The 14,464-nt window shown below is 42.1% G+C and overlaps 1 protein-coding gene across 4 annotated transcripts in view; it reads left to right on the top strand.

The window, feature by feature from the left end:
* The first annotated feature begins 4,875 nt into the window (after positions 1-4,875).
* The window catches only part of AP4E1 (adaptor related protein complex 4 subunit epsilon 1), an 86,404-nt gene continuing 76,815 nt past the window's right edge, over positions 4,876-14,464 (top strand). For 2 of the 4 annotated variants that reach the window (XM_033920354.1, XM_033920351.1), the window contains exons 1-2: positions 5,109-5,348; positions 12,328-12,399. In XM_033920354.1, coding sequence (XP_033776245.1) covers positions 5,208-5,348; positions 12,328-12,399 — 213 coding nt within the window. In that variant the 5' untranslated portion in view covers positions 5,109-5,207. Of the gene's footprint in view, positions 5,045-5,108; positions 5,349-12,327; positions 12,400-12,606; positions 12,675-14,464 lie in introns of those variants that run through there. The other 2 variants (XM_033920353.1, XM_033920352.1) reach the window with 2 other exon arrangements.

Genomic DNA, 14,464 nt, shown 5'->3' with positions numbered 1-14,464 from the left:
ATGCACACCATGTGTAGTCAGAAACAGAATAAAGATGCACTAATTACCATCACAAGCTTCTCAAATTACTTTCTTGCAATTTAAAAAAGTGGCATATTAAGAATAAAATAATCAGGGAACAGGAGAGGTATTATCAGAATGCACGTGAGGTGTGAGCAGAGGTCACCTAAGTTCAAGGACATTCTGCCATTTTAAACTCCTTCGTTAGAAATTACAAATGCATTTATATTCCACATATACCTTTCAGTTCACTGCGGATTATAATAATATTGATCAACTATATAATGGGAAAATAAACAGGCCCAGATTCCATAACTTATGCTGGGTTTTACTAAACTGCGGTAGAGCGTCTAGTGAGGTAAATGCTCTGACGCTCATACATGTCCAGGGTGGGGTGGGGAAATATTTTATGATTTCTTTTGCTTATTACATTACATTACATTAGGGATTTCTATTCCGCCATTACCTTGCAGTTCAAGGCGGATCACAAAATAATTATCAAGGATGTATTACAACAAGAACTTACTAGAAAACAAACAAACAAACAAAAAAAAACCAGTTTGGACATTTTCAAAGAGTAAGAATTATGTATGGTTATTTGTTTGGGTAGTTAGCTTTAGTGAGAGGTGGTGATTGAAACTTGCAGTGTTATTTCTTTTTTCAGGGCTTTCTTGAAGAGTATGGTCTTTATTTCTTTTCTAAAAGTCTTGTAGTCGAGGGATGCCGTCAGTAGATTGGCGATTTGGTTGTCTAGTTTGGCTGCTTGAGTGGCCAGGAGGCCATCATATAGTTTTTTACGTTTGACCTCCTTAATTGGGGGGTATGAGAAAGGGGTGTGAGTTTTCCTATGTCTGGTTGTGGTGTTGTGGATGAGGCGATTATTCAGGTAGATTGGACTGTCTCCGTATAAAGTCTTAAATAGTAGACAGTAGAATTGAAATTGTATTCTTTCTGGTATTGGAAGCCAATGTGATTTGAGATATGCTTCTGTAATGTGGTCATGTTTCTTCAATGAGTAGATGAGTCTTAGTGCTGTGTTTTGGATAGTTTGTAGTTGTTTTGTTATAGTTGCAGGGCAAGGGAGATAGAGGATGTTACAGTAGTTAAGTAGGTCTAGTATTAGGGACTGAACTATGAGCTGAAATTGAGTTTTCTCGAAGAATTTACGAATTTGTCTTAAGTTTCTCATGACTGAGAATGATTTTTGTATTGTTTTATTGATTTGCGGTTGCATGGTGCAGCATCTGTCGATTGTTATTCCTAGTAATTTTAGGGTGGCTTGAATGGGGTAGTTGATTGCATTGATTTCAATGTTGGTTGTGGTTGGTATGAATAACTGTTGGGTATAAAGGAGGGGGGATATTTAATGCGAGTTAGAATTTGATGATATATTAAGTGATGTTAAAGTATAAATGATTGTATTATATGTTACACTTATTGTGAGCTTTAAAAATGAATAAAGATTAATTTTTAAAAAAGAAGCTTTAATGCAGTTTAGTAAAAGGAGTCCTTAATCTAAAAAACCTTAATTGATGCTGTTAATTGAAAATTAAAATAAAAAAAATAATTAAATCACAATTAATTTGATGGTAGGCACTTACCACTTCGAAGTAGGCATCTACTCTAAGGCACCTACCAGAAAGAAGGTGTAGTTATGGAGTGGATCACGGGCATGTTTTGTGTCTAGGGGGTGGATTATGGGTGGATTTTCATGTAGGTGCCAATAGGTGCCTAACATAGACACATTCATTTAGGCCAAGAAACTCTGGCATAAATAGAGTACACCTAAGGTTTCAATGCATACTGGCACCCAAGACCACTTTAGGTGTTGACATGATTCTATAAATGGTGGTTCCGCTGGCTGATCTTTTCAATGCTTCTCTAGAATCGGGAATGGTACCGGAGGACTGGAGAAGAGCAGATATGTGGTCCCTGGAAAGATGTGGTCCCTGGAAAGAAAATTAAGAAAAGACAGAAGAAAGCAGAAACTGGGATAAACATGAATAAAATGACCAGACAACAAAGGTAGAAAAAAAATTATTTTATTTTTAATTTCATAAACAGAAAAAGCAGTTTTACTGTAAATTTACATTGCTTTCTTTTTATATTCCAAAGTGTAGCGTGCTGTTTCTCTTTCATAAGAACATAAGATTAACTTATTGGGTCTGACCAAAAAGGATTGGGACTTGTATACCGCCTTTTTGTACACTCAAAGCGGTTTACATATAGGTACTTCAAGCATTTTCCCTATCTGTCCCGATGGGCTCACAATCTATCTAATGTACTTGGTGTAGTGGAGGATTAAGTGGAAGTAAGGAAGAAGTAGGGAATTATAGGCTGGTAAGTCTGACTTCTGTGATAAGTAAATTCATGAAAATGCTTTTAAAACAGACAATAATGAAGTTTCTGGAATCCAGTGCGTTGCAGGACCTGAGGCAACATGGATTCACTAGAGGCAGGTCTTGTCTGACAAATCTGATCAATTTCCTTGACTGAGGCCCTGATTCTGCAAAGTGTACCTAATGGCGCCTACTGTTTAGGTGTTAGAATTGAATAGTTAATGAGCGATTTAAGGGTCTTAACAAGCGTTAATTGGGACTTAGATGGAGATAGGCGCCCTCAGAATATAGACGTGAGTTCGAAGTCACGTCTGCATGTTTATAGGTGCCCCCAACTAAAAGTCACGTCTAAGTATGTAGACGTGGGTGGAACATGAGTGGAACACGGGCGTGGTTAGGGTTAGACTCGAGATAGACACTACTAGGGTGACAGACCACATGTAAACATTGCAGAAATTGTAGGCGAATGATAAACTGGTCTAAGTGTGGTTTTAGCTTGTGTTGAATGCAACTTTCTATGGATGAAACTTAGGTGTGCTTTGGATTTCCGAAATGATATTTTCTACATAGAGTTCAGGAATATGTTTTTTCCACTTTTTTTCTCCTCCTAATACATTTAATAAGCCATCATATCAATAGGGGTTCTTTTTAAGCAGGAAATCCAAAGGTGTTGTAATTAGTAAATCATATTGCTGTTTGGGCAGAAAAGTACTATGTTTTTGTTTGGATTTTGCCTGAACTTTTTCTCACTTTTTACCTGATTGAACTCTTTATTTTTTGCATGATATTTTCACTTGATTGTCAGGTGACCCTTTCATGTGCTTTTTTTGCCTGTGTTTGCTTTGTCTGTAACTGTTATTGAATGTAATCGTTTTTGCATCTTTTAAGCTGGCATACATGTTTGTTTATACATTTAAAATTGTATCTATTATTCTACTATTGATGCTTTTGCTTCTGAGCACTCTTCTTGGTTTATATAGATGATATTTTCTAGATTTAAAAGTGTTTAAAGGGTGGAAACTTTTGCTATTGGGATCCCTTTTTCATTCATGATCATGAAGCTTACATTTTTTGCTAGTGGGGCTTGAGTCTTTTATATATCTTTATACTGATTTTATAATAGTCTTATTAAGTTAATGATACTTTTCATATTATAATATTTCTGAAATGAATAAAGTTTTGTAAATTGTTTATGTCTATTTCTGACATTTACACTTTTTTGCTTTTCCATTTTTATTATTATATTATTTTGACGTTATTGAATGTGAGGGGCTTATTTTTGATTCAACTAAATTTTAATGCCAAAAAATGGAAGGTAATGCATCTTGGTAGCGGAAATCTATGCAGAACATACACCTTGAACGGGGAGAACTTAACAAGAACTGTTGCAGAAAGGGACTTGGGAGTTCTCATCCACGAGGATATGAAAACTACCAATCAGGTGGAGAAAGCTTCAGCCAAAGCTAGACAAATGCTGTGTTGCATCAGAAGGAGCTGAAGTCATACTGCCGTTATACCGATCCTTGGTGAGACCTTACCTGGAGTACTGTGTCCAGTTTTGTTGACCACACTATCAAAAGGATGTGAAGAGAATGGAATTGATCCAGAGAATGGCCACAAGGATGGTCTCAGGACTTAAAGATCTCCCATATGAAGAACGTCTGAGCAGACTGCACTTGTACTCTCTCGAAGAGCGCAGAGAAAGGGGGGACATGATAGAAACATTCAAATATATCACAGGCCGCATTGAGGTGGAGGAAGAAATCTTTTTTCTTACAGGTCCCACGGCAACAAGAGGGCATCCGCTAAAACTTAAGGGGGGAAGATTTCATGGTGACACCAGGAAATACTTCTTCACCGAAAGAGTGATTGATCGATGGAATGACCTTCCATGCCAAGTAGTCGAGGCCAGTAATCTGCTCGACTTCAAGAGACAATGGGACAAACAGGTGGGGTTGCTGCAGAGTTTTACTTAAAAGATGGATTCTCAAAGGAGGGAGGGTTCTTGAGTGGGCAGACTTGTTGGGCTGCCGGCCCTTTTCTGCCGTCATACTTTATGTTTCTATGTGTGCAGGGAATGGATGATTCTTTACTTATAGGTTGTGAAAGATGCAGTATCCAGGTGTATACAGCTCTTTTTGGGGTCAGAATTGCAGGATCTTGGCAGATCCAGTACTTTTGATGGGGAAGGAGTACAGAATATGGATGTTTCCTGGCACTGTCCCCTCCTCACCCCTTCACTTTACTTTGTCTACTATTTATTTTGCTCCTTTCTGGAACATATTGATTGTATTTTATGCCTCTTTCAGTCCCCCCCAATCACTCCCTCCAGCAGCTTCCACTATCTTGCCTACCATTTAGCTCTGCTACTTGCACCAACTGTTTTGACTCATTTTCTGTCATCCTGCCCTTTTGCTGATATCATTGGTCCTTCTCTGCCAATCCCACCCACAGAAGAAAAGTACTGCATCATAGGGGGGCAGGACTTTACAGAGAAGTGAGAAAGAGCATGGGGATTCCCCACTAAAAGGCAGCCTGCTGCTGTCATAAAAGAAGAACATTCCATTCTTAAGGTGGTCTGCCCTAGATCCTGGATACTTTTGCTTTCTGATGTTGCAGACATTTCCACATAAAATGTGCAAACTGAAGTTCTCAAGAGCCCCCCTGTCGGTAAATTTTCCCTCAGGCGTCAGTATTATGTTCAGGTGAATAAAGCTGTTAGTGTAAAAAAAAAAAAAAAAAAAAAAGGCAAAACACACCAACAGGACGTGATGTCAATGAGAAGATGGCGCCTTCCGGTGGAGGCTGGCGTGAGGCCGGTTCATTGTTTGTTTTCTTCCGCTCTGAGAATGACGAGGGCGCGGCGAGATGAGCGACATAATGGCGAAAACCCTGGGCTCTCTGCCGGTCTTCCTGCTTCAGGAGTCGCAGCCCGGTGCTGGCAGACTTTCGGGGACCTCCAGGCTCGGGACCCTAATCCGCAGCATCACGGCGCTCAGCTCCAAGCAGGTGGGTCGCGGGGGCCGCTCTCCAGGCCTCGTCAGAGCCCAGGTCCAGCTGCCAGACTTCGGTTCTCTTCTCCCCGCGCCTTTCCCCCATCAAGTCATGCGCGTGGGAACCAGTATAGTGACGTTGTCTTGCAGTATTTAGCACTGGGCACCCCGTTTTTAACTTGGGTCCTCCCTCGGCTTCCCATCTTCTCTCAGATCATTGTGCAAGCGTGGGAAGGGCAGTCCATTCTCTTCTGTATTATTCATCTCCTGGGCTTGATGCTGTCACTGTTAAAGTCCCAAAATGGTTGTCACTGGCTTAATCCCTTTCTCTTCTGCTATGTGGTTTTTGTTCTGGAGTGGAATTTACTGGGATTTTTTTTGGGTGGTGAGGGGACTGACTCAATACACCGGTGACAAGATTGTAGAAAAGTGGCATTTGAATTTGGAGCTACCATTTTCCTCATTTGCCGTGGCTGTTTTCCTTTTTGTTTCTTGTTCCATTTCATGTTTTCCAACTGCTGATAGAGCACATATTGAAACTAGGAGAGTCAAGGGGCATAATTAAAAAAAAAAAAAAAGTTCCATCTTTCTGCATTCACATTTTTTGGTAATATAATAAACTATTTTGTTAAATACTTTTAGAGTACTTTAGCTATAAAATTAAGCTTTATCTCTGTATTTTATAATGTATAGTTCATGCCTGGCAGCATAAATTACTGTTCCTTGTCAACATCAACAGATGAATCCATAGACTAATGAAGTGGTCTCATACTCACTGCCCGGAGGTACTATTTTGAGGCCCTTGGTATGTTTATTACTTGTCTGAGCACCTTGAAATAGCAGGCCCCTCCCACACACGAAACGCCCACCTATTCACCTTTCCCTCCCTAAAAGGCTGCCTCTACAAGAGATTCATTGATAGAACCCTAGCATTCCAAGCGGGCAAATGGAACAATTGCCTTACCGCCCTCATCTCCAACTCCCCGCCCTACCACCTGTTCAGGAAGTCACTAAAAACATACCTCTTCGACAAATTCCGCTAACGCTGCCTTCCCTCCTTCCCTGCACCCTCCTGACCTCGACATCCCTCCATTCCCTCTGACTAGGCCCCCCCCCCAAGCCACTATGGCCTCTCTTTCTCAATCTCTGTTTTATCTAACTGCCCTGCCTTTTCATTGCCTCACATTCAACATCACTGTAAATGTACCACCGCTATAACATGTAACATCGCTGTATACGTACAGTCTCTTCTTTAGTATATGCCTTTTTAATACGGCTATTTATGTAACATCTCTGTAAATGTAACAACACTGTAATATGTATCATCGCTGTAAATGTACAGTCTCTTCTATTGTTAACCGCATTGAACTTGCATGGTATTGCGGTATACAATAATAAAGTTATTATTATTATTATAATCACAAAAGTAAAATAAAAGTTTCATGATCATATGTCTCTTTAGCTATAAATTACAATATTATTATTAAGACTTAGCTAAAAGGAAAGCTTTATAAACTATAAAGAGTTTTACCTCATGCAGAATTGTCATTTCTTTAATAAGACAGTAACAGTTTTTTCGGAGGCCCTCCAAGTACCTACAAATCCAAAATGTGGCCCTGCAAAGGGTTTGAGTTTGAGACCACTTTAGTGAGATCACTACTAGTTTAGAAATTAGTGAGATTACATCCATCAACCAGCAGGAGGAGATAGAGAGCATTGAGTTGTCCTCAGATATATTGGATGCACAGCCTCCTGGCCAACCAGTACAGTCGACTCCAGCTAAGTACACATGGGTTAAGTGCAGGCTTCGGTTATCCGCACCCTACCACCAAGGTCCCGTTTTTTTACATTAAAGTCAGTGGACGTAAACTCTGGATATTTGCAATTCAGATAAGCACACAATCCGTTTATGCACACTGATGTCATAGGGCCAACCTCTATTCTTTCATGTTACGTTCACTTCGGTTAAATGCAATCACGTGCTGACAGCTGGGAAAGTGAGTGTTCCGCTTCCACTCAAGCTGTAGGGCATAGCTTTCCTGTACTTTAGGCTCCAGCAGCCCACGTGCCATATTTAAACTGAGCCGACTTAGCTACAGCCTCCCCCTAACCTCCCCTCCCCACTCCTATTAAGCACATACTCTGTTTAAGCGCATGTGGTGACCCGGTCCTAAGAGCGTGCACTTAAGCAGAGTTGACTGTACTGTATACTCTTATCTCCAGCAGGGTGGTGGATGTGTTCCTCACAACTCCTGGCTTCTTCTTCTGGTTGTTGGTCCCAGCTTGGATGTTTGCAGAGGAGTGGTGTCTGGCAGAATGCTGCCAGCTTTGGAGGATACACCTGGGCTCCCCCAGCTCTCTACCTCACCCTCCTGGGGGTACACCTGCTCACTGCAGGTCCCTACCCCCAAGCTGTCGTTGTGCCTGATGTCTACTTCTCCTTTCCCAAGAAGACTGAAAAAAAAAAAGAGGAACAGGCATCGTTGAAAGGGGTAAGGGCTTTCAACGGCTACATTACCCTTATGAAGCTGCTGGCTCGGTTCCTGCCGAGCCCGGGGTCACGGCTCCTTCAGTGCAAGTGAGTATTGCATTTTTATTCTTTATTCTGGCTGGTTGAAGGAGTTGCACCAGCCGCTGAGTATACGGTGGTATGTTTGCTGCAGAGGGCGCCGGTGGGGAGGGGCTGATTGTTTTCCCACGCAGGAAGCGGATGCTGATTTTGCCCGCGGCCGGATTGATTGTAGCAACTGCCGCGGGGAGGGTGAGTTATCAGATGTTCGCTTTCGGGTATCTAGTGCCTGGTCGCTCCTTCACTATGATATTGGGTGGCGTGCTTGCTAAGGCAGGATGTGGAATCGGAGGCTCGAGGGAGTTGACGGTCACTGGGACTTCGTTAGCGTTCGTCAGTTTTTTGGTGCACTTCAGCAGCAGGAACAAGCTTTTGGTGATGCCTCAGTTAATGGGGTTAGTGGTTCCGTTTTTCCTTTTCTGGCCATCTGTTAGCGAGGAAGTTTCATTTTGGGATTTGATTCTGCTTGCCCATGTTAGGGCAGGGACTGGATGGCGGTGTTCTCCTTTGATGGTGTTTTTTCAGCAGGGACCCGAAGTTGGGGCGGACTCCAGTGAGGGCTTTGGCCTGGTCTGGCCATAGTTGGAGAGAGTATGGCATGGTGGTTCTCACTACAGCTTGCGTACCCTAGGGGGGGGGGGGGGCAGGTTTTTTTCTCTGCACTACTCCCTATGATCCTGGTCTGGCCAAGGGTAGGCCGCTATCTTTCAGCTGTGCATGTGAGGAGGACAGCTGCTGTCAGCATGCTGTCCTGGCAGGTGATACTTCATTTTTTTCTTTTCCATCAAGCCTTTTCTCTTACATGCGGGGGACAGGGGCAGTTTCTGTCACTGACGGTAGTCAGCGGACCCACTGTTTGCCCAGGAGAAGTGGTCAGTTTTTTGCTGGCACAGCATGTAATGGTTGGCTGGGGGTTGCCTGGCCATGGTTATTTCTGGTTTCTGCTTCCCTTTTCAGGTAAGAGGTGGAGGCAGTGGCTTGGGACGTGCATTTGGGATGCTATCTTTGGTCTCCAGCGAATGAGTGTCTCCGCTCACCTTATTCTCAGGGTATTTGTAGGCTGAATGAAGGGTCAGTTTTTCCTCCTGCATAAGTTGACATTCTTATGTCACAAGCTATGTTCACAGCTGGTGGCGTGTTGTTGCTAGGCCGTCCTTATAGACTAGCTTGTGTAGACTCTGGTACTTTGTGGTCCATATCAAGGTAATGCCTTTTTCAGCTTTCAGGGAGCTTTTAGGGTATTCAGTCGCTCTACTCTTTCATCACTACTTGTTCCTTCTGTCTTTTGGCAGTTCCCTAGGTGTCAGGGTGACCCTGTAGAGGGCTCTGTTCTGGCTTCTCTTCTCTCTCATGGACACTGATTAGGGTCTTCTGTTGGTTGACCTGGCTGACAGAAGGTCAGACATGTTAGTCAGGTTGTGGCCACCTCTTGGGGGGGTTTGCCTCAGGTTCTGTCCTTCTCTGGGTGACAGCTTTCTATTCTAACCTTTGGTCAGTTCTTTGTGCGCCCTGGTAATCAGGGGGAGGGCTCTGAGTTTTTCTCTTCTCTCTCTATGGTAGGTCACTGTCTTTGTTTGATGCTGGCCAGCGCTAAGTTCATTCAGGAAGACATGGCTGGCAATAGGGACTGGCTCCGTGTTTCTCTGCCACAGGTTAGCACGCACCTGAAGCCGACAGCCGCCTCAATATTTGCAATCCCTGCTACCGCCGCAGTTTGAGAGGCCCGCGGGATCGAAGGCGGTCAGCGTGTCTGGGGCTCAGGAGGAGGAGTCCTAGTGTCGCGCATGCGCACTCCTGCCGACCACTGACCTACAGATCAGGGATCACGGCGGTAAGAGTGCGCATGCGCGCTTAGCATTTTATTATTATAGATACTGCAATACTACAGCAGTTCAGAGCGGTTTACAGAGGAAGAGACTGTACACAGACAGCGATGTTACCGAGAAGATTTTCAAATTACATTAGCAAGTCAAGAGTAGTCAGGTATATCCGGAGGCATATTAGAGATATACAATAAGGCAGGAAGGGAGTCAGAGAAATTTATCAAAGAGATAGGTTTTAATTGATTTCCTGAAGGTTTGGTAGGAGGGTGCATTTGAAATGAGGGTGGTTAGACATTTATTCCATTTGCCTGCTTGGAATGACAGAGATCTATCAAGGAATCTTTTGTAGATACAGCCCTTCAAGGATGGGAAGGCAAATAGGTAGGTACTATGTGTGCATGTGGTGCCTGGAAATTCAAAATGGTGCGATAGATAGATTGGGGATGAACCTGTTAAGGTTTTGAAGCAGAGGCAGGCAAACTTGAAGATGTTCCTTGCCTCCATCGGCAGCCAGTGTAGTTTTCTGTAATACGGGCTTACATGATCTGATTTTTTGAGACTATAAATGAGACGGACGGCAGCATTCTGAATGACTCTCAATCGTTTGATGGTTTTCTTAAAGGATCCAAAGTATATGATATTGCAGTAATTATAAGATGCTTAAGATTAGAGATTGAACCAGCAATCGAAAAGAGAGGAAGTCAAAATAGTGTTTGATAGTGCGAAGTTTCCAAAGGGTGCAAAAGCATTTTTTAACCTGAGCATTAGTATGGTCTTCAAAAGTCAGGCATCAGTCCAGGATTACTCCAAGGATTTTGATAGTAGAATTGATTGGGTAATCAAATTGCAAGTACATACTATGGCATAGACAATGTTTCTACTTTTGCATGTTGTCTTACTCTTTGATTTAATCACTACTTGTTGATGAGATTGTCATGGAAAATACTGGGATGTTTGTCGACTGGAAGAATGATGAATGGAGTGAGATGAAGAGCTGTGCTCCTTCAATGAGGCCCCATAGCATGACGGAGATGCTGGTCGGTGGTGGATGCCAATGATAAACTAAACTAAACTAAACTAAGCCTTAGGTTTATATACCGCATCTTCTCCACTGAAGTGGAGCTCGACACGATTTACAGAGTTTAAAAAATATGGGAAGAGAGAAGAGAAAAAGTTTACAAAGCATTAAAAGAGGTGATGTAATCAGGAGAAGAGATTATTATATGCTAGAGAAAAGCCAGGTTTTCAGTTGTTTTCGGAATAGTTTGAGGGAGTCCAGGTTCTGCAGCGGGACAGTGAGGTCGTTCCAGAGGCCGGTGATGTGGATCAGGGTCAGGCAATGCTTCTCAACATCTAAAGGTCTGAGATTGGCATTTTACTGGGGATTTCATGCGGTGCTTAGACAAGCTGGAAGTGGAGGGCTTTGAGGCAGGTAGCTCCATCCTGACAGCGACAGGCTGCTTATCGCGTCATCAGAAATAGACCTCATACTCCTTGGTTACTGGTATGAAATATATTTATTAGCAATAAATAAAAGTTAGCAAAAGACACTGAAAAGCAGCACTCAGGGCAGAGAAGGATAATATACATACAATATAGCTGGCTTCTGTACTTAGGATTCATCTCTTCTCCTCTCCCTCCCGCCTTATGCCAGCCAGCATAACATTTATACACTTTTGTTCAGTAGTCTAAGATACAGATTACATAATTGCTTTTCTATTGGCTATATGGTGTAAACACTCATCTTGGAGCCATACTGAAACGTGACGTCACCTGGTGCCAAAATTGACCTTTCTATATTTCCCTGACAAATGCATTTCCAAAACTAAGGCTAATAACTCCGGAGAACAGGCCCCTACACTGCCCTTGCTAGTGCTTTTTAGGAGGACAACATATCATGTCCCAAAACAATGATGCCACAGTCAGGAGTTCTGACTGCTGGTTTCTGGAGCAAAGGTGAATCTCTCTCTTTTGCTGACAGAGGAAAATGACTGCTTAGAAGTCTGAATTCATATGTATAATGTCTCTCTTAGAAATATAACTATTTGGGGTTTCGCAGATCCTAAGTTATCATATCACAGGGCAGTCAGAGATACCTGCCTGCAAGCTGCAATAGCTCAATAATTAAAAGCCCTGTGCTCATCTTCCAGAGATCATGGGTTCAAATCCCAACCAGCTCCCCCAGCACATATTTTAATTGTGGCATTCTACCTTGCAGGTAGAATGCCTAACTTTAGGAATGGCTTAGGCGCCCTTTATAGAATCAAGGCCTGAGTGTTTTATAATGTGCATGCAAACCTGGTGTTAATCACATGCTAATGCCGGTGGTAGTTGTGAGCATCGGCCCTCATAGTTAGTAAATTTAATCTTTATTAACTGGGTAGAAAATGTGCTTTTCAATGTGAATGTATTTTTGAGTGATCTCATGCTCTACATATTTTTTTAATTAGTTAACTTTTTTTTCACATGTATGTTAAAAATGCTGTATGAACACTGAAAACTGATGGTCAGGGTTTACAGAGAAGACTATTTTTTTTTTTTTTACATCTGATCATTTTGGAAAAAACTCTCAAAACTAAAATTTGCTTTTGACTCATGTTTAGGAAGAAGAAAAACTAATACATCAGGAGCTAGCAAATCTGAAAGCAACAGTGTCTTCTCCCAGTACCACCTTGGTAAGTAAAGCATTAGAAAACAACCCCAGAAATCTACAAGCAGTACTACTAGTCTATGTAATGTTAATGTGACTTGAAGTTGGAAGTGAAAATGTCTGTGGGACGTTGTTTGAGAGTCCTAAATTCAAGAATTTTTAAGAGAGGTCAAATGTTATGTAGCAATTGTATTGGGGCAATTTAGTTTCAGTGAAATGTTTTTTCTTCTAGGAACTTCTGGGTTTAAATTCCTTGTGTAAAAAGTACCATTTCAGAATTTCAATCAAGCTGACTTGCAGGTCTGTTTGAGTTTCAAACTTAAATTTGGATCATAACTGCTGCCCCTCAGTAAACTATATGGGCACCAAACCAGCCACTAGGATTATAGTCAAGTATTTTCTTTTTAACAAAAACAATGCAAACATTCATTTTATTTGAATTTGTAAGGTTGTTGTATTAAGTCCTCTTTTTAAAATTTTTTATTTAAATATCCCCCATATATGTTATTGGATTCATTTTTAAACATTATGGAATTCTTACAAGCACATTTCCCTTTCAGCAGGTACAAAGTCCTGCTTTAGGCAAACAGTGTCGGTTTTTTACCTGCAAAAGAGGAAGATAAATTTATCTGAGTAACTGCTCACTTATCTGGGCATTTTTTAATGAAAATTGTCATGTGTGTGGTGGAAACATTGATGAGCAGATGGTTGGTTGAAGGCGTAGCAGGATTTTGTCAAAGCTCTCAGATTGAGTTCCTTATGTCTCTGTAAGGAGAGGACAAGATGACGTACTTCTCTTGATTAACCTGTAATGCAAATTATTAAATGAAGTCCTTAAGTTGTAAGCCATCTGGGAGTGGAATCTCTCTACTCCATCTGTTGAAACTTGCTCTGAGCTTAGAAAAGCAAAATTAAATCTAAAATCCAAATTCTATGTCAAAACTAAATCTAACTGTAGAAAAATCCCCAGCCTGAAGTAAGGAAGAGGCTGCAGAGGCTTCACTTGTAAATGTATTTGTTTAAAGATAGTGTCCAGCAATAAGATCAGGCCCATTCATTTAGGAGGAAAGTACTACCGTGTTTCCCCGAAAATAAGACACTGTCTTATATTAATTTGGGGCCCAAAAAAGGCACTAGTCTTATTTTTGGGGGATGTCTTATTTTTTTCATGTAATGATCATCTCTCCCTTCCTCTCCTCCGCCCCAATTCTTCCTATTTCCTTTCTCTCCTCCACATGTGCAGCATCTTTCCTCCCCTCTCACCCATCCCCTTGTGCAGTATCTCCCTCCCATCCCCTGTGCAGCATAACCCTTGCAGCTTCTATCCCTCCCTTCCTCCTATCCTCCTGTGTAGCAACTTTCTATTCCCCCCCCCCGCCACCCCCCCCCACTGACCCATCTCTCCCTCCCATCTGAACCGCGAGACAGGAATTCCTTATAACAGCATTGGCAACAATCTATATAGACTGCTTCACGACCTTCTATCTCCCGGGCATTTTCCTCTGTCATGTTGCTGTTGACATCATCAGTGATGCAGCAGAGGAACACCCAGGAGATAGAAGGCCACAAATCAGCCTGTGTAGATTGCTGCCGACCTGTTATAAGGTATTCCTGTCTCTTGGTTTCTATGAGAGGGAGAGATGGGTCATCAGGGGGAGGGGGGTGCAGGGGGAAGTGCTGCTGCTGCCTGCGACTAGGGCTTATTTTCGAGGGTAGGGCTTAGATTAAGACCTACCCTGAAAATCATGCTAGGGGTAGGTCTTTTTTTCGGGGAAACACGGTAACTTAATTCTTCAGGCTTGAGTGTGTACCTTGACAGATGAGGCACGTAATTACGTGGCTGTAAGGAAAAAACCTGCACAAGTCTGTAGAAAATATTTAGAAAGTTAGGTACCAGTCTAAACTTTTAGGAGCCGGGCAATTTTTTCTGTGTGCGTACAGATTTCATGGGCTTTATATTTTTGCTTTACTTAAAAAAAACCAAACAACCCCCCCCCCAAAAAAAAAAACAAAACAAAACCCAAAAACACTGTACTTATAACTTATTTTGCTCTTCTCACGTGCTCATATTTCTTTAGGAAAGGAAGATG

The sequence above is a fragment of the Geotrypetes seraphini genome, chromosome 14 (assembly GCF_902459505.1).
Source record: "Geotrypetes seraphini chromosome 14, aGeoSer1.1, whole genome shotgun sequence".
Classification (NCBI taxonomy): domain Eukaryota; kingdom Metazoa; phylum Chordata; class Amphibia; order Gymnophiona; family Dermophiidae; genus Geotrypetes; species Geotrypetes seraphini.
Note: the sequence above shows the minus strand (reverse complement) of the source record. Positions and strands in the feature narration are given on the sequence as shown.